General features: G+C 42.7%; 2 protein-coding genes and 1 pseudogene across 2 annotated transcripts in view; all 3 read right to left on the bottom strand.

Moving 5' to 3' along the window:
* The window catches only part of LOC109464291, a 28,445-nt gene extending 23,808 nt beyond the window's left edge, over positions 1-4,637 (bottom strand). The window contains exon 1 of the mRNA XM_019761245.1: positions 4,263-4,637. Coding sequence (XP_019616804.1) covers positions 4,263-4,637 — 375 coding nt within the window. The remainder of the gene's footprint in view (positions 1-4,262) is intronic.
* A 6,615-nt stretch (positions 4,638-11,252) lies between these two features.
* LOC109464290 lies at positions 11,253-11,855 on the bottom strand (annotated as a pseudogene).
* Positions 11,856-11,861: 6 nt separating this feature from the next.
* The window catches only part of LOC109464289, a 25,513-nt gene continuing 17,105 nt past the window's right edge, over positions 11,862-20,269 (bottom strand). Inside the window, exons 12-23 of the mRNA XM_019761242.1 lie at positions 19,884-20,135; positions 18,523-18,683; positions 17,985-18,163; positions 17,369-17,517; positions 15,960-16,068; positions 15,476-15,693; positions 15,102-15,276; positions 13,984-14,214; positions 13,656-13,740; positions 13,313-13,545; positions 12,598-12,701; positions 11,862-11,882 (exon numbers count right to left, since the gene is read on the bottom strand). Of these exons, the coding sequence (XP_019616801.1) occupies positions 11,862-11,882; positions 12,598-12,701; positions 13,313-13,545; positions 13,656-13,740; positions 13,984-14,214; positions 15,102-15,276; positions 15,476-15,693; positions 15,960-16,068; positions 17,369-17,517; positions 17,985-18,163; positions 18,523-18,683; positions 19,884-20,135 (1,917 nt within the window). The remainder of the gene's footprint in view (positions 11,883-12,597; positions 12,702-13,312; positions 13,546-13,655; positions 13,741-13,983; positions 14,215-15,101; positions 15,277-15,475; positions 15,694-15,959; positions 16,069-17,368; positions 17,518-17,984; positions 18,164-18,522; positions 18,684-19,883; positions 20,136-20,269) is intronic.

The raw sequence follows: 20,269 nt of genomic DNA, 5'->3' as shown, positions 1-20,269 counted from the left end.
AGCATATTTGTCATTTTTTGACAGTTTAATTTTGCTTGAATAACAAACCAGGTTAGAATTAAAGTCAGAGGATTGTTTACCCCCCTCCCAATCTCTGCTTGGATAGTTTGTGGACTATTTATCTGGTGGAGCAATATATGGGGCATTTATTTAAAGTCATTAAAACGACAAGGTGAAAGGTAATGGGGGGCATTAAAATGCAAAATGGCTGCTAATCAATATTTTAGAACTAGCCTTCATAGCAATAGATATTTTGCCCAGTTTGCAACACAGATTGCACAGGAGCAGTACCCTGGCACCACAATACATCGGAGTGGCTATTACAATTAGCTATTGACTTTGTATCCAATCAGCCCTTTTAAAAGTGACTTTAAATAAGGACGGTGTTTGCTTTTTAAGACAGCAGGGGAATTTTTAAGAAATTAATTAGAGGAGAGACGAGGGTTTTACTTGCTATTCTTTGACGACATTGCACGGGCTATCATCACGCACAGGCAAAACAGAGACAGCAGGTATATAAAGCTTCGGTCACAACCCGACGTACGTGCTTCTGCGTGCTACGTGCAAAAACGTGGGCAAACGCAGGGCATCCGTGCGTGGTGAGTACCGCTTCCGTGCGGAATCCTACGGATTTGGGAGCACGCAGACACGCTGTAGAACTTTAAGTGCATGTAAAACTTTTTTTCTGTGTGCGGTCTACGGATTCACCACCCGTACGTGCGAGTACAGGCGACGCGCGTTCTCCGTACGTACCATACGAAAGACGCATGTGTGTGTGAGTACGGCCTCCTTACGGTAAAGTCGCAATCGCACAGAGATCGTACGTTGTAAGCACGTTCAACTCACTTACCACTTGCGCAACGTACGATGCACGCAACCGCTCACAGTCAGACGTGGCGTGCAGACCAAACTCTAACACCTTGCGAAACCGTGTGAGTGACGTGCGAGTGACTTGCAGAAAAAACGTAGCCTGCCAAAAAACGTACGGACAAAAAGCACGCACGGCGGGTTGACCGAGGCTTTAAGGTGAAGGATACCAATCAAGCGTCCGATTTGACCGCGTTTACCCGCGTTCTCCCTCACTCAGTTCACACGCAAGCGACGCGATGTTTGTCTGCAACACCGTCATGACCTACGATTGTGAAATGTCAACTTTGCCAGATTTGAAAAGGATGGATGCTCAGATATTATCGTACCATTCGGAGTCAGTATGGCAGAATAAGAGAGTTAGCCACGCTAAATCCACTATTGTATTTGGTTAAATGCGGCGTGGTGCGAGCAGATCATAATCAGAACATTAGCTGGGAAGGACAAAAACACATTATATACAGGCTAGTTCTCTGGCGCCAGGGCCAACAAACTGCCTTTGTCTCATCCACAGCGTACTTGTTGTCCCGAGCCAAACTCAGGGGCTGGTCTCTGTTTAAGCCGTTGCATGCTGGCATGACAACAGTCATGCTAAAATGCAAACAAAAATATATATATATAAGAATTAGATTTGTTACGTGCGTACAAGCAAGCATTCCCAAGAAGACCACTCAGGGAACATCTAAAATTCGGACTATGTGGAGAGGTTGTCAGAATGTACAGGATTTAATCGACCTTGACCTTGAATTTCTTTTCATTCACACGACAAAACTAGACAATATATAAAACATGGCCAAATATCCTCTCAAATCTAAACGGTTGATGAGATGTTGCCAACTTTGCACTTCGACACCTGCCATAGGGCTTGTCCCCGTACAGGGCCCATACGCAGGGGACATTTTGTGGTCTCACTGTTTGGTCACATATGCTATTCTTGCCGTGTCTTTCTTATAAATGGAGTTCATTAGTACATACTTTATCGGTCTAAATTACTTGGAGTTACTGTAAGCCTTTTTTTACGGCAGAAGGGGGGGTGAGCGCCAACGGAACTGTGTTTAGTAGTTATGCATATGAGGTAAAGGTACATGTACTTTATATTTTAAAGTATGATCATTAGCATCTTTAGATTACTCCGTTAAATTAAGTAAGGCAAGGGAGTGGCCACCTTTCTTGTTATTGTTCTAGCTTAGCTTGGAAGAAATCAGGCAAAATGAAATTAAGGATGGTCAGCTGGGACAAGAAAAAAGGTTCAATAGAAAAATTATCTCTCAACTTCCTATTGAGCGGTGTGAAAGGGCAAAAATGGTCATTAGAGCAACATAAATATGCTGCATAACAACGGATCTGGTGGTGCGGGTAATTCTTAATCTCAAACCTGTCAAATATGACTTTTTTTCTCGTTGATAATGACGCCCATTGCAAACACACCTCGTCACGTATGTGACCGTATTGGACATTGAACTGACACTGATTTCAATCAGCCTTTTGATTGACGATATTGAAATTTTTAGGACAGTGCTTCACTTAAAACGAATGAAACATCACTCGGTATGTCGTTATTTGACTTGTTGTGGACACACTATATTTTACAACACTATACCGTCACAATGGGCCCATCTATGCATGGTAAGAATGACTGAAAGTTGCATTTTGACGTTCCTTCTAAATCGTAAGATTAGATGCTTAATTACTAAGTACTGTAAAGACCACCAGATATTTGTCATTTTTTGACAGTTTAATTCTGCTTGAATGACCAGTTTAGAACTAAAGTCAGACGATTGTTTACCCCCCTCCCAATCTCTGCTTGGATAGTTTGTGGACTATTCATCTGGTGGAGCAATATATGGGGCATTTAAAGTCATTAAAACGACAAGGTGAAAGGTAATGGGGGGCATTAAAATGCGAAATGGCTGCTCATCAATATTTTAGAATTAGCCTTCATAGCAATAGATTTTTTTGCCCAGTTTGCAACACAGCGACATAATGTTGGCTGTCCCAATTGAATTACGTACTATAGTTTGACGTGCAAGAAATTACGTAGCTATACACAGGAGCAGTACCCTGGCACCACACTCGATTAGAGTGGCTATTACAATTAGCTATTAACTTTGTTTCTAATCAGCCCTTTCAAAAGTGACTTTAAATAAGGACGGTGTTTGCTGTTTAAGACAGCAAGGAATTTTTAAGAAATTAATTGGGGGAGAGACGAGGGTTTTACTTGCTAATCTTTGACGACATTGCACGGGCTATCATCACGCACAGGCAAAACAGAGACAGCAGGTATATAAAGCTTCGGTCACAACCCGCCGTACGTGCTTCTGCGTGCTGTCTATGTGCAAAAACGTGGGCAAACGCAGGGCATCCGTGCGTGGTGAGTACCGCTTCCGTACGGAATCCTACGGATTTGGGAGCGCGCAGACACGCTGTAAAACTTTAAGTGCATGTAAAACTTTTTTCTGTGTGCGGTCTACGGATTCACCACCCGTGCGTGCGAGTACGGGCGACGCACGTTCTACGTACGTACCGTACGAAAGACGCATGTGTGTGTGAGTACGGCCTCCTTACGGTAAAGTTGCAATCGCACAAAGATCGTACGTTGTAAGCACGTACAACTCACTTACCACTTGCGCAACGTACGATGCACGCAACCGCTCACAGTCAGACGTGGCGTGCAGACCACACTCTTACACCTTGCGAAACCGTGCGAGTGACGTGCGAGTGACTTGCATCGATGCCACTCCTTCCCCACGTTTTCAGAAAAAACGTAGCAGATGTAGCCTACCAAAAAACGTACGGACAAAAAGCACGCACGGCGGGTTGACCGAGGCTTTAAGGTGAAGGATACCAATCAAGCGTCCGATTTGACCGCGTTTACCCGCGTTCTCCCTCACTCAGTTCACACGCAAGCGACGCGATGTTTGTCTGCAACACCGTCATGACCTACGATTGTGAAATGTCAACTTTGCCAGATTTGAAAAGGATGGATGCTCAGATATTATCGTACCATTCGGAGTCAGTATGGCAGAATAAGAGAGTTAGCCACGCTAAATCCACTATTGTATTTGGTTGAATACGGCGTGGTGCGAGCAGATCATAATCAGAACATTAGCTGGGAAGGACAAAAACACATTATATACAGGCTAGTTCTCTGGCGCCAGGGCCAACAAACTGCCTTTGTCTCATCCACAGCGTACTTGTTGTCCCGAGCCAAACTCAGGGGCTGGTCTCTGTTTTAGCCGTTGCATGCTGGCATGACAACAGTCATGCTAACATGCAAAAAATATAGATATACAAGAATATATAAGACTTGTACTTCCCCCTGTACTGCAACCTTGTCGTGGTGGGGAGGCTTGAGAACCCCAATGACCCTGTGGGCTATACCGGCGGGGACTCACAATCTCCGGCAGGTTCAACCATGCCGGGCAGGCTACAGGTGAGAGGTCAGACCAAAGGCAGTACACAACGGAGGGAGGGACCCGCAGGCAGTCGTTGGTGCGGAGTGATCCACAGCCATCTTCTGGCATCCCCTGCAGCTCTAGGGATGCTTCGGACGTATAGACCTCGTCTCTCCTTCGGAGCAGGTTCTTAGAGTCGAGAGGGAGACGGTGCGCTTTGGGCAAGGCATCGTTTCCAAGTACGCCCCGGCACAGCAGAGGTCCGTTAATCTCAGCGGGAAAGGGCAGTCTACGGGTTATAAGTTCTCCTAAATTGGCGTATGGGAGGACGCCACGGGCCGCTTTCTGACGGTGGGAGCGGCTGTTTAGCTGCATAGGATGCGACTACCGCCCGCCAAAGCCTGGCAGCCCCAGGCCAGTAAGGTGTCGACCCGCCACATCTGCTATCCTTATAGGGTGCGTGAGGATAGACCAAAAGTCGAAGGGCAGATGTAATGCTGTACCCGATACTAAAAACAGAAAGAAGTACTTACGTGTTGGGACATGGAATGTGAGAACTATGTTACCTGGATTTGACAATGTAGATATAAGACACGGGGAATTGAGAAAGACTGCACTTATTGACTTCAGAAACTACAAATGGATATTGTGGCTCTCCAAGAAACAAGGATAGCTGGGAGTGGGTGTTTAAGGGAGGCAAACTTTACTTTCTACTGGAGGGGTTTGGAAGCAGATCAACCGCGGTGGCATGGTGTAGGCTTTGCTGTAAAAAATACCCTTCTTCAATCCATAACTTCACCTGTTGGAATCTCGGAACGCCTAATGTTGATGAGGCTCAATACGGCTGGAGGCTACGTCAACCTCATTAATGCATATGCACCAACCTTAGCTGCATCTATGGAACTGAAAGATAGCTTCTATGGAATGCTTGGACAGGCTTTTCAGTTCGATCCCACATGGAGAGCAGCTGTACCTTTTGGGTGACTTTAATGCACGGGTAGGCAGAGACCACGACATCTGGCCTACATCACTCGGTCACTTCGGTGTTGGGAAGATGAACGAGAACGGACAGAGGCTTCTGGAGTTTTGCTCAGAGAGGAATCTCGTCATTACCAACACGATGTTTGGAGTGAAAGAATGCCGGAGAGTGTCATGGTGCCACCCAAGGTCCAAGCACTGGCATCAACTAGACCTGGTAATCACCCGCAAGCAACATCTGAACAATGTGAAGGTAACCCGCTCCTTCCACAGTGCGGACTGTGACAGTGATCACTCACTGGTAGCCAGTAGAGTGGAGGTCACACACAAGCGCATCCATAGGCGGAGACCTGAGGCCAGGCCCAGAGTCAACGCCAAGGTGGCCAGGGAGCCAGAGAGCAAGGAAATCTTCTCCAGGGAGTTTTCTCGCAGGATGCAAGAGTGTGCGGCTGGCGGCACAGTGGACCAAGTATGGCATACACTGAGTAAGAGCATATACGACAGCGCAGTTGCCAGTTGTGGTGTTAAACGACACGAGGGCAAGGACTGGGTTGAGGCGTACGCTGGTCTTCTCATGCCCTTACTTGACGCCAAAAAGTCTGCAATGCTTGAACACAAAACAAACCCATCGCAAGCAACACTGGATCGCCTCCGACATGCAAGATCAGAAGCACAGAGGGAAGCTAGGAGGTGTGCAAACCAGTACTGGACAGAGTTATGCACATCCATCCAAACTGCTTCTGATGTGGGAGACGCAGGCACGATGTACAGCCTCATGAAAGTAGCTCTTGGACCTAGAGTCTCAAAAACAGCGCCTCTTAAGACGAAGGAGGGAGAAGCAATTACAGACAAAACAAAACAACTAGACAGATGGGTCGAACACTACTCTGAGTTGTACTCAAAGGAAATAGCTGAGAAACCTAGACTGGAGGAGGTCCTACCAGCATACCCAGAACTAGCAGAGTTAGATGCCATGCCTGAGGAGAGTGAACTTCTAGAAGCTCTGAGTGCTCTACCCAGTGGCAAGGCACCTGGTCAGGATGGCATACCGGCAGAGGTCCTGAAGGAGAACAGAGAAGTCATACTGCCCTACTTGTACAAACTTCTCCGACAGTGTTGGGAGGAAGGCAAAGTCCCAAATGAAATGTGCAATGCCAAGATCGTGACCCTCTATAAGAACAAAGGTGACCGAGGGGACTGTAACAACTTCAGAGGGATTTCACTGCTGAGCATTACTGGCAAAGCTATTGCACGTATAGTACGCAAGCGCCTACAGACGCTAGCAGAACGGGTGCTACCGGAATCCCAGTGTGGTTTTAGAGCAGGACGGTCCACCACGGACATGATCTTCACCTTGCGACAACTGCAGGAGAAGTGTAGGGAGCAGTGTATGCCTCTCTACATCGCCTTCGTCGACCTGACCAAGGCTTTCGACACGGTGTGTAGACCTGCCCTCTACAAAGTACTCAAGAGCGTGGGATGTCCACCCAAACTCCTACGATTGGTCGTCTCTTTCCACGAGGACATGAAAGCCTGTGTCCAGTTCGATGGTGCAACATCTGACTCCTTTGACATCAAGAACGGAGTCAAGCAAGGGTGCGTGATGGCGCCGACCCTCTTCAGCATTTACTTTGCTGTACTCCTCCGTTACGCCTTTAAGGGAAACCAGGATGGTGTGTACATAAGGTCACGCACAGACGGCTCACTGTTCAACCTGGCAAGACTCAGGGCAAGAAGCAAAACCGTTGAGTCGTTGTGCAGAGAGCTCCTTTTCGCTGATGATGCAGCACTCACAGCTCATAAGGAGTCTGCTCTGCAGGGACTGTTGGACAGCTTGGCCCGGGCCTGTGACCTTTTTTGCCTTACCATCAGTGTCAAGAAAACGGAGGTAATGGGGCAAGGTACTCCCGTCCCACCTTTGATTACACTGCACGGAAATCCCCTCCGAACAGTTGACAGGTTCACTTACCTGGGATCAGTGATGACAAGTACCCACTCTTTGGACGAGGAAATAAATGTAAGGATCGGCAGAGCTGCTGCTTCTTTTGGAAAACTAAGTAAAAGAGTGTGGGAAAATCAAAAACTGACAAAAAAGACAAAAGTACTGGTCTACAACACATGTGTACTGTCGACTCTACTATATGGCAGCGAAGCTTGGACAGTGTACTCGCGACAAGAAAAAAGACTCAACAGTTTCCACCTACGCTGCTTGCGGAAGATCTTAAACATAAAATGGCAGGACAAAATCACAAATGAGCTAGTTCTCCAGCAAGCAGGATCACTGTCCTTGTTTGAGATCCTGCGGCGAAACAGGTTGCGCTGGCTAGGCCACGTGGCCAGGATGGACGACAACAGGCTTCCCAAGAAAATACTGTACGGCGAACTCTCTCAAGGGAGTCGACCAAGGGGAAGGCCTAAGCTCAGGTTTAAGGATTTGTGCAAAGCTACTCTCCAAGACTTCTCCATTGAATCTTGGGAGAAGGCAGCAAGCGACAGAAGTAAGTGGAGAGCAGCGATACACAAAGGGACAGGACTGTTCAAAGCTGCTAGAGAGAGCAAGAAAGGAGAAGCTAGGAGCAGGCGAAAAGGACCTATAGAGAAGAGCACCACACGGGAGTACTGTTGCCGATTCTGCGGCAGAGCCTGCAGGGCCAGAATCGGCTGTACCAGCCATGAGAGGCGCTGCCCGGCCAGACCCGTAGAGAGTAACTGAAGCTGTAGACCGTCTGACAAGACGGCAAGGGCCCAAGACTGTTCAATAGTTTGACCTTATCAGATCATTTCTATACAGCTCCCTATTGTGTGCCGGCGCGCGAGCGGCTCTGGTGGTAGTCGGCACTACATAGAGATGCGCCCCGCCAGCACGCGAGCGGTACGGGCGGTTGGCGGCACTGCATAAGGCTTATGATTGTCAAGGACCCAGCCTGAATTGTGTTCTAAAAAGTCTTGATGGGGCCCAGGGTGTTACCTTGCTTAACGTTTAGGTATTCCCTGACTCACTTTATTTCTGCTTGAGAATTTAGTTTACGCATTATAAATGAACCGCCGCTGACCCGAACACAGTTTCTGACTGGATAGCGTGACCCAAGGCCGCGCGGCGCCATGTTGTTACCTTCGCCAAGGTTACTCGTATGTTTTAAGAGGCGTTCGTGTATGTGTGTGTGTGTGTGTGTGTGTGTGTGTCCGTCTGTAGACACGATAACTTGAGAAGGCTTACATTGATTGTTTTAATACTCAGTAGGTGGGTACGTCTTAATGAAATCTAAAAATGAGTAGATTTTGGACCCCCTAGCGGCTTGTTATGGTACTGCAGCTGAACTTACGTTTTTCATATCTCATGATCTAGATTTGCTAGGGTGGCGAAATTTTAATGGAAGGAAGCTCTTGGGAGCTATGGTCTTGACTTTTTAGTAACAAATAACTTGTCCTGTCAGAAATAAGTGGTGTGGGTTTGGTCCCCCTAGCAGCTTGTTCTGGAACTGCATGGGACTTTCTGGCGAAATGTTTACACACACACGAACACACAAACACACAAACGCCCCTGAAAACATAACCTTCTTGGAGAAGGCAAAAATCGCTATTGTAAAACTATCAATAGCAGCAAAGGCAGCATATACATTTATAGTTCCTTCTGACACCAGGCATTGATGAAAAGACTAGATGCTACTTTCCGTAAGTGTGTATACCGTAAAAATGAATAAATGAGATGATCATGATCTACCTGCAAGTTGTCCCATCGTGCGCTTGACCAGACTTGGCGGGACCTCGTGTGCAGTCCTCCCGCCGGCGTTGATTTATACGCTGCGGTGAGTTTTGTCCACAACCGTTTAATCTTTTTTTACCTCGTGCATTTGTGCAAGACTGCAAGGATTTGCACGGCAGTAGTAAATCAGTCCACGACGTGGTGGTTTATCTAAACTCCTTCAGTGTAAAATTCCCACAGGACGTTAAACTCCTGCCGGGAGCCTAGTTGAACTGGGCGGTGAAGATAGACTGTAGACCCGACGGCAGCCCGCCCAGACCACGCTAGTATGGGCATCGGGCTATCAGACCGCATTGTAAACCAGCTGTCACGTACGCAAAATAACAGGTATTTTGAGTTGTAGCGTTGAGTAAGTAGCCACGACTCCATGCGGAATATGTGAAAACCGCAGCGCGTACAGGTTAAGAATCATCAAATTACACTTTACCATGGTATAACGTTACTATCAACGCCAACGGTCACTCATTTTAATTAGCCAATCAATATTAAGCTATTGACAGATTCCGTAATGACTTTACTGTACATGTCGCGACAACGTAGCCTGTTGTTGATTTACAAGGGTGTAAGTATTTCCTGTTAGGCCATGTTGATTTGATTATATGGATGGCATCCGCGCGCGCATGAATTTTCGGCGGTTTCCGAAAAAAAATTCCAACCACACTGTAAATCGTACAAAACAGTTGCAAAATGAGCAAAAATATACCATAGTTACAAAAAAAATTAATAAAAACTATACCAATGTCGTAGAATGCCAAAATCAAATTAAAAAAGACGAAATGGTAAAGAAATGAACTTGAAGACTAGATTATTCGCCAAACCATATTCTGTGCCATTTGCTCAACCCTCATGACCACGTAGATTTCATAATGAAAAGAACTTTTTTTTTTTGCAAAACTTTTTTTTATTCGCACGCGCGCATCAGTTTTGGGGCTCCCGGAGGATGTCATTCATATAATCAAATCAACATGGCCTTATCCCTTATTAAGTTTAAAAGGATTTCTTATTCAAGATATTGGATTCAAACTGGAAGCTTTTAATATGAAGAACTTCTTTATTACGTTGTTCCTTTTACCATGTCATAGCAGATTGTATATTGTATTTGCAGTCTCTGTTGTGCATGTGGGTCTTTAAATTTTTCATTGATTGTTTACCGTAGTAGACAGCTTAAGACAATATAATGGAATAAAAGAATGTCATAATGACACCAAAATCCTTGTTATCAATCAGTTTTACATGTACACCGATAATGAATACGTGGTGTAATTAAATTAATGAGTCATATATACACTAAATCATATCAGCTCACTATATAATGATTAAATTAAGAAACCATACAAGTACACATTCTAGTACACGTCATTTCTCACATAAAGTTCAGCACATTTCTCACATAAAGTTCAGCACATAAACTTTACAGTATTTTCCTAGTCTTCTATGCTACCATGTAAAGCTTTTAATTAATTCATAGGAAAAAGCATAACTTATCTTTTTTCTTGGATATTTATTTATTCATTCATTTTAAATGCAAACAACACATTACACAGACTTACAGGCAGCAAAAGCTGATAAACGTAAGTCTATATAGATGATAACAAGTACATTACATATATATACACAGCTACAACATACGGGACATCAGATAACAATATATTTTTAGCTTATATATAAGCTAAAAAATACACCAGCTGAACAATTTTAAATCAGTATCACACAAGTCAACTAAATAAGGTAAGTAATTATAACTGCATGCATGTTGCGTTGGCGTCAAAGGTCAAGAATTTGGAAAAAATATATTATACATATGAGTATACTGAAAACTGAAATAAATCAAAGTAGTCAACTGAAATCTATCAGCAATTAAGGCTAAGAGGAACAGGAATAAATGACACGTTATAGTACATAAAACGTCCCAGGGTATGTATTTGAGCAAAACGCTTAAAGCAAGTCTCTAGTTATTTCAATTATTGAAAATTGCAAATGTAAGCTTTAATGATTGAATAAATAACTACATGCAACAATTCAAACTGTGCTACTTACAGTAAACGCTTTATATACCACAACTTAATTGTATAATCCATCAATAGTGTTTAACTCGGTAAATCAATAAATGATATATATATATATATATATACTAACTATTTGCCGATTTGAATATTTATTGGCCCATAGCACAGACACACGGCATTACACAAACACATCGAAAACAAAACATCTAGGTGGGTACAAGTAGATAAAAGACTGTCGAGCCCTTACGATGGGCGGACCAGTCTACAGTAATGGCTCCAGAATGGACTAGAGCAGAAGGTCTCCGAGCGGAGCAGCAGTTTGACAATTGCGTTCTCAGACGTAAACAGACGAGAAGCAAAGGAGTACAACAACTTCTAGTGCCTGGCATCAAACGTGTCAATACGCGTTTGTACAAATAGGTCGCTGTTACTAGTCCTCCTAGGCTGAGACAGTAGGATTTTAGGACCATCGTGATGAGCAACTCGTAGCCTATGAATGTTTCCTGCTCTGTAGTTGGACCAAAGCTGAGCACAATACATTGCACTGCAGTGAGCTATGAACAGAGTGCGTTTCACCGCATGAGAACACTGACCAAATTTGCGGATAAGTGAATTAGCTTTTGTGTACATATGCCTGGTTTGTTTACGAATAGAGTCGTCATCAGAGAGGTCGGGAGTGATTTGGAAGCCGAGGTAGGTGGCCGAAGAGACGTACGGTAAGGGTTTGCCGTACAGTTTCACTACGGGTGGCATTCCGTTCAGAGCAATTCGATCACATGGAAAGTACATACAATTTGTTTTTTTGGCACAGAAAATCATGTTACTATCGGTAGCAAAGGCCTCAGACGTTAATCAGTTTCTGTACAGCTTTTGCTGAGGGGCAGATTAAACACAAGCCATCTGCGTAGAATAGTCCTTTTACTATATGTTTTCAGTTCAGTAATGACCGGGGCTACTACAAATGGCCTTGCTGGCAAAAATCAAAATGTTGACCTTTTTTTTAAGTTATGTTTAATTACATGTAGACGCTTGATGCATGAATTTCGACTTCCTAACATAGCGGCAGGTTACTTTTTTTTACACTTCATCGGCCCTCCAAGCTTTGTAGATGGGTAACTTTGTCAGCCGCGGCAAACCAAACTGATTCGGCATGGAAGTGTTTGTCTGTCAGCACATCGTCACTAAGGAGTAAAGCCTTGTCTTCAGCGGTGAGCTTTAGATAGGAGATCTACGCACGTGTTTCCTGATGGCTGTTATTTTACATTTTGTAGTGTGTCAACTGTTAAATTTTGCACAGTTGATTTAGTTGTCGCACAAATTACCCTTACAAGGATGTTCTTAATTTGCCTCTGCACCCCACATCTCATTTAATAGTTAATGCTCAGTTTTTTTTCTGACTTTTCTCTTCCTGCTCATATTCTTGCTCAAGGATTTGGATTTCAGTGTCTATATCAAAAGCATCATCATCAGTATTAGTTCGTTTTTGGTTGCTGTTGTTATTATTTCCCATGCCCGTGGTACCTTGGTGACTTTCTTCGACAATCGTTGGTAATTTCTTATCTTTCCGAGTAATTTTGTCAGGAATCACATCTTTCCGTGAAGGCAGGATGGAGTTACAGATGTCCAGTCCTTCATCAAGTTTCTCCTGAATAATGAATATGTTGGCCTCCAGTCCTTTCATGTTTGGCTCATCTTTAAAAAAAGTTACGAACTTGTTTACCATTAGTGAATCAACATAAGGATCTTAATTTAAAACCTAATCCCTGTAATAAATGTAACTTCGAACAATTTAAGGTATTGTCATGATTTCGTATTGATTTACTAGTATAATGTGCCCACTCGAAGAAGTAAGGAACTTCAGTTGATAATGTGGAAATGTTGTTTTTGGTTGCATCAGACTGGGGGAGGGGCTTAAATAGTTTGTCCTCAGCAGCAAGGGTTGAAGGTAAATGTGCGGATATTGTGTTTCATTTAACTGACAGGGTTGCAATCTCGTCTACAAGGTATTGTAGATATAGAATACTACACGATTTACTTAGTATCGCCCGAGGTCCCAGCCCGACCTCGGGTAGGATCGCCCGAAGGCCGGAGGGAAATTCGACCAGCTGAAGGGCTGTTAGGGCAGTTAGGGCAAAACGCATTCAAATCGTTCTATGGAAATCCAGGACGTTTTGAATAGTACGTTCCGAGCCGGAGCACCGTTATCGAAAGTTTTGACCGCGCGGGTATGATATTTAAAAAAAAAAGTTTTAGAGTCTGTGGGAATATTTGATATTGCCACTGATTGGTTTGGTTGAACTTACCTGGTTTATTCTCCTTATCTGGCGTGCTGTGAAACCCCAACATAGCCCTGAAGCTCTTCCAGATGTACTCTCCAAGCTCTTGGTCATGTGTAACGTAAACGTCAGCGGAAATGGCGTCACACACTATGGTCATGAGGAAGTTCATCAGGAGGATGAAGATGCAGATCATGAAGGAAGAGAAGAAGATTGGCCCGGTGACAGGGTTGGAATCCAAAATGTCTTGGGCGAAGAAACTAGAATCAAAAGTTATAGCGATTTATGTTAGGCAATGTACGCCAAAGAACTACCTGGTTATGTGTTAAGCGATGTAATTAATCATTATATAAGCCTTAGTAAAACTAACCTGCCAAGCATCATCTCGAAGAGTGCAAACGTTGTGTGGTACAGGTCTGCGTAAGACTCCATGTGGATTCCGAATATGAGGTGTGCTGAAGCCAGGGACAGGCAAAAATAGGAGTCACTATCAAACATCGTACAACGTGAACTAACGGCAACGTTTGAATGAAAATTGTAGTTTAACCTGCAGTCCACATTGCAATAGTGTATTGGTCGACATATATGTAAATTAGACATGACCTGACCGTTTCCGAAATCATATCCAGTTGCTTGAGGTACTTTTTTTTCCAATTGTGGATTGCTTAACGTTCATAAAAGCTGTACTAAATACTTACCTGAGCTGATGAAGGCGATAAAGGCGATGGCAGCAACAACCAAGAACGACAAGAGCTCCTCCTTCATGATGCCGGGAAGAGCCAGGAGTTTGCCGATTGTTTGACTGAAGCGGACGACGCGAAGTAGGGATATGGTGTTGATGAAGACAACAAGGCCCAAGATGTGTTTAAAACAAGCATCCCACCATGCAGCAGTTTGCAGGTCGACAAAGCGTTCAAACCCCAGGTCACCTAGGAAATAAATCAGAGCCTTAAAGTTTCTTAAACCAAAGTCAGCAATTAACAAATAATTGAATGTAATGTATCATTTGAATGTAACAAAATGAACATTCCTTTTTACTAAGTATTTTGTTTTGTGCGGAATGAGTTGTTCGATAACGATAGTCATAGGCTATCCAACTGCTAGCGACATGTTAACGTACCGTTACTTTTTGCGACCACTGCAAGTGTTTCCGATGCCACCACATATCGCTTGATGAAGACGGAGATTGTTGTGGCAGTACCGATGAGGCTAACACATCCGAGGGCATTCCATTTTGACGTGAAATACTTCCATCCCACCTTTATCATTACTTTCAGTTCGTTACAAAATATGGCGAAGAACAGTAGTGTGAATAGGATGTGCATGAACAAGTCGACATAGTCAGCATCACTTTCGTACTGAAACAATCTAAATGAAGTGATTGTTGCTGTTGGTACGAGATGCCCTACTTCGGAACGATTTATGATCATGTTCACAACACTGAACAGCTTTAGGCTGGGATTGTACAGGTTCACGGTGATTGTCAGGGATTTTGTGTACTTGTCGAAAAACTGGTTGTCTTTCAAGAAACCAAAGAATGATACAGCGGAGTCATGAACCAGGGGAACGCCAAACGAATGATGATTTGTGCATTCGAATGTGTTATTTTGATGAGGTAACACGTCTGTGACATTAAATCGCCAACAGTTACCAGACACGCTCCAGCCGATGCCATCGACAGACTTGGAACCTGCAGCGATGGACATTATATACCAAGTTTTATTTGTGGACTTTAACAAAATCTGCCCATTATGATGTTAACATAATTTCAAACATCTTAATTTAAAGGAAGAAGAAGTAATTTGTCCAGACGTACCTGGAAGTTGTCTAACTTGTGTCAGACGTGGAGGACCGAGGCGGAAGGATCCCGTGTTGTGTGCAAACTGTCGGTCTAAGTACTTCATGTCCCTTCCGTTGTACCAGGTAGCTGGGTAAAGGGTCGGCAGCAGGACGTCCTCAGTCCACGCGTAGAACTGGTCCGGAGTTTTAATCTATAGGCAAAATTTATATTTATTATTTGTACATTATTATCAGGACCTGTTTAGCGCACTGCGACAACAGCCAGGTTTCGAATTCCCAACATCTTGCTAATTGCAAATTACTGGACTACGCTGAATAGGTTGACCATGTAGCTGTTAGTACATTTGCGTCTATACTAGATGAACAGTATTCCTTACATCCACAACTTACCGCATCATATTCTTGCAGAATGTTGTTCGCCAATGACTGTGTCTCATCAAAGGCATGTTGGTCTTTATCCGCCTGGGCGATGTAGAAGAGGAGCACCACGAAGATAAACAGGAGAATAAACTCCTTCAGTACTGAGGCTGACTTCTCATTCAGTTCCTTCTTCTTCTTCCTTATCGATTTTACATCAGAAATGGCAGTTGGATAGACCTTCTTTGGTGCTGTAGAGTCAAAGAAATAATTTCATGAAAATCTGGCATAAGCAAAGAAAACACATTATTGAGGTTGATGAAACTGTAGGAAGTAAAACCAAACTTCTATACATAATTTGCATTGTATTTAGTACAATTAGGTGTTACATCATAGTGTAATACATAAAATAAATATTTCATTTGGCTGTGAAAGACAAGAAGTATTTAAAGTGAAGACGACATATTGAGAGAAATCAGCCACAGGGGTTCAAGAATTAAAGTTTTAAATTTCTTACCTGTAGAGTTCCATAGGTTCAGCTGCAGGTCTTCCTTCAGAATAACTTGCGGCTTGGTGAGGAACGGGAGACTAAAGATGGCAGCCAGGCCCACAGCAAGGACAAAGATCTACGGGGAATACAGTTAAATATTTATATTATGCGGTTTGCATGGATATGGTTTCGTTCGTGTTTAATGATGGTATATTACCATATTTGATTCTCGTTGCAGTTTTAAGCCTGGATCTTTTTTAATTTAGTCTGTTTAGGAATTTTAAAAAAATCATTACAACGTAATCAACGTAAATACAATCTTTGTTATCGTTATCATTCCAAACCATTTTTATTTATTGCTTTTCAACCAGTTTCTTGTTAATTCAAAAGACGTTCTCAGCACTATAGGAGTAAAAAGAAGACGTGGCGAGTATCATCTATATCGGTAAAAAGAATAACCTCTTCTACATCATAAGCCTAAAGCTTGTCCCTACTATGTTTAATATTAATAAGTACGTGTCACCTGGAGAGTGTCCATTACACAACTGGACCCCATGAAGGACAGAACAAATGCCTTCATCCAGGCGTCACTTTTCTCCTTCCCCCAATCCATACTGTACAGGAGGACGAAGAACTTGGAGCTAGTGGACACCAGGAACACGGTCACCCACGCCACGTACTTTGCCAGGCGAAAGAAAGTTCTCTTCCAATATCCTAATAGTCAACATAATGTTTACAAGATAAATGTGATAAATGGGGTATACTGTGAACTACATTGTTGGCTCTACAAGTTAAATTTGTATAAATGTTATTATTAACAGTATTGCTTGTTAGTTGTTATTTACTTGTAACAACCACTGATCTCCCCACGTTACCCATATTCACGTACTATCAGTAAGCGTTCGGGATGTTATAATCGTTTTAAAAAAAATTATCACTGGGCTTGTTTATAATGACAATGAAGTTACATACAATAACACTGGATTTTTTAAAAGTAAAATCATACAGTTGTAAAAAAAACTAACATAAAGTAGCGTTCACGTGATGAAAATGAATAAAAAAAATTATAGTTTTGCTATCACTGATCCATTCTCATACCTTTCTTGGACGGGCGGATGGACATCTCCGGAGTGTTAACGGACAGTGGCGCCTCCATGCGGAACAACTGCAGAAGTACCAAATTGACTGGCAGCACGGTCAGGACAGCCATGAGACTGATGTACAGCTCCTATCAAAATGAAATTTTACATAGTAAAGCTCTTAAACCAGATTACATAAAATAGAACATTTACTAACCTGTGATAGCAATTTAGCTGAGTATGATTTCTGCATCTAAGAACTATATATGTTTATGCATATATATGTATATGCATATGCAACTATGGTGATTTTTTACATAATGCCAAAATATAACCTCAACCAAGTAGTATTATTACCTGCATGGTGAAACGAACAAACCCCAGGTTCAACACTCTGGTGTCGGCAGTTGTGTTTTCTGCCTTGTACCACATGGCGCTGGATAGCATCATGGTGTTCAGTAGAGTAAAGCAGCAGGACAGACGCTGGGCCTTGGTAAAGAGTGAACCTACTCCGGGCAAAAAAAACCCGTTAGAAATGTGTAATGCAAGTTTAATAGCTTTGTGTGAAATACATCACAATTAGTGTTTAGATTTTTACGAAAGAAAACTACACTGATGTTGATACCTTATGATTTAATATTAACATTTATTTTTGTATATGGATATCATAACAAGTTGCAATTCAAAACATCAAGATTGCATTCAGAAACAACATGGTATTGTGGCCTGCACACTCTGCTGCATGCCACATCTGGTACAAATTCTGCAGAACCTGGGTTCGCGCTCGTGTCTGGACATGACTGGAAACAATTCATCGTTCTTACGGATGGGAATATAGAGCATATTACCGAGCTTATGGCCAACGAAAACAGAGACCTGGTATGATTGTCTACCTTTAACTTCGAGCCTTAGTGAAGCCGATCTGCACCAGTAGCTATTTAAAAAATAGTTAAGGGTAAAAAAAGAAGCTTACCCAGTGCTGCTACAAGGGCAGACGTCCAGAGCTGTTTATCGTAGAACACGTCTCTGGTTGCCTCATTGAAGACATTGGTAAAGGATGTCAGCTCATCTTCGGTACTTGTGTGAATCACCTTCTGCACTTCACCGTCTCCCTTTTCTGTTGATAACCAGTCATTGCAGGTGAAGTACGATCTGAAATGCATTACATTTAATTTATAGATTCGTATATCAATTGTGTTATGCAACATGTCCTTTTCATGACAGATAAAAAAAGTAGTAGCTGCCAAAACAAACATGCCAGTTGGTTTTTATACAACGTCATGAAGGAAATGGTCAAGCTCACTCGTGTTGATGTTCACATTTGAAGAGGAGTTGTAAGTATTCAAAACAAGAACTGGTCGTACAAGGCATAGTGAATTCCACTAACCCAACATGCCAGGAGAGAATAAGAGACGGACTTGAGAATTGATTGTAGTGTAGAGAAGAAAACAAACTGGCAAAACATTTTTCATAAATATTTGTCGGCTTGTATATGTCTTTTTGCGTCTTACACCACGCCCGTTTCCATATCTCTGACGACAAAACTTCCGAGGAACCAGGATGCCGTGTCGCCTTCCCCAGAGTTATCATGCCAGATGTGCAACAACAGCACTTCTCCAAGTGACTCTCGCACAGGCATGACAAAATGTAAAGTACTTCCACGCAACAAAGCCTGTAATTATCAACGGTAAATGACATGGCTTTTTATTTCACCCTTAAGTTTACATAATTGCAATAATCCTATCAAGAATTTTGCACATAGATAACTCGGGACCAAGCTACATATAACATTTAAGCATATATAGCATATATATTGGCCTTGGCTAATCAGATGTCCAAAATATTTAAAAAAAACAGTATGAGGCATACATAAATATGTTTTATATCATATACACCAACAGGTCGTTAAATAATCGAATTAAAAGGAAATACCATAGACATCATTCGGCATTCTATCTTAAGTTATTATGGGTTCACCACACCACGAAGTGGTGTGGTGAAACCATATTGCTTTTTCTGATGTTTCTCCTTCTCCTGCCTATTTTTTTAAATGGATTCAGCTTCTTCATTTTAGGGCCCAAGGTCCTGAAATTTGGTATGGAGGTACAGTGGGCAAATACCCCTAGGCGTTTTTTAAATTTTTGTGATACAGGCTTTTAGAATGGTTTTATTTGAGTTTTTTGGCTGTGTTATAGCAAATGTATTACTGAGTTAGTGTGCCTTGTTTACCACGTTTGGGCATGAGTCATCACAATGGAATGCAGGGCATCAACCAATAGGTATGCAGCTTTCCTCTATACTTCTTGCTGATTGGCTGTTGGGATTTAACTTGATTAACACCTGCACAGAAGCATTTCCATACTGACAGTATGTCTGTATTCAAGTGTTTTGGTAGGTATTTCAAGCTTTCCTGCTCCAGCATTGGAATGCCGGGCATGGTACGTTTTTTTTTATTTTGAAAATCAACAGTTTGCATTATGCAATTAAAAATCCTAACCAATAAAGTAGGGAATAGCTATCCAACTGTTGTTTTAGTTGTATTTTACTTCATATTATAGTTATATCAATGTAAATCATTGTTTTCCCTTGTGTTTCCCATTCTTTCCCTGCCATGTCGTAAAATGTGGTGAACCCATCGCTGTATTTGCTCCAAAGCAAATATTGGCCTTTCTAGTTATTACTAATACTGCATTGATGGCATGACCTGTTTTAAGTTGCACAGTGTCCACATTTGTCAATAAAACAAAAAACGTCAATGACATATAAAGGTGTCACAAATACATTTGAATGAAAAAGGATATTGTAAGATGTAAGTTATGATACGAATAAAATCAAAGTTAAATCAATTAAAAAAAAATAACATAATACAGACCTCTCCTTTTGGGTTCAGCATCTTGACTGGGGATGTGGCCTCTGACCCGAAGAGTTGGAAGCCGATCCGTGAGGTAGTCCCTGCCCCGAACATGGACCCGGTGGTGACCGTGAGTTGATAGACATGACGTGCGACCATCCTGTCAGGAGGGACCAGACTCACTTTGCACAGCGGCTCACTTCGGTTCTTTGCTCCTCCACTCGCTCCGGTAATGGGACTTACCTGACGTGTGAATGGACGACGAAAGGCCTTCTAATGGTGTGTAGAATAAAATATTAGCGCCTTTCTTAATAAGGTACATCAATTTGGCTTTATCTATACAAAACATGACATTGATCAACAAAACAGCAAATTCATTTCCAGCGAAAAGCTAATTCAGCTGATCA

The sequence above is a fragment of the Branchiostoma belcheri genome, unplaced genomic scaffold, assembly GCF_001625305.1.
Source record: "Branchiostoma belcheri isolate BF01 breed outbred unplaced genomic scaffold, Haploidv18h27 scaffold136, whole genome shotgun sequence".
Taxonomy (NCBI): domain Eukaryota; kingdom Metazoa; phylum Chordata; class Leptocardii; order Amphioxiformes; family Branchiostomatidae; genus Branchiostoma; species Branchiostoma belcheri.
The sequence above is the reverse complement of the archived record's forward strand: the minus strand, read 5'-3'. Positions and strand labels throughout refer to the sequence as shown.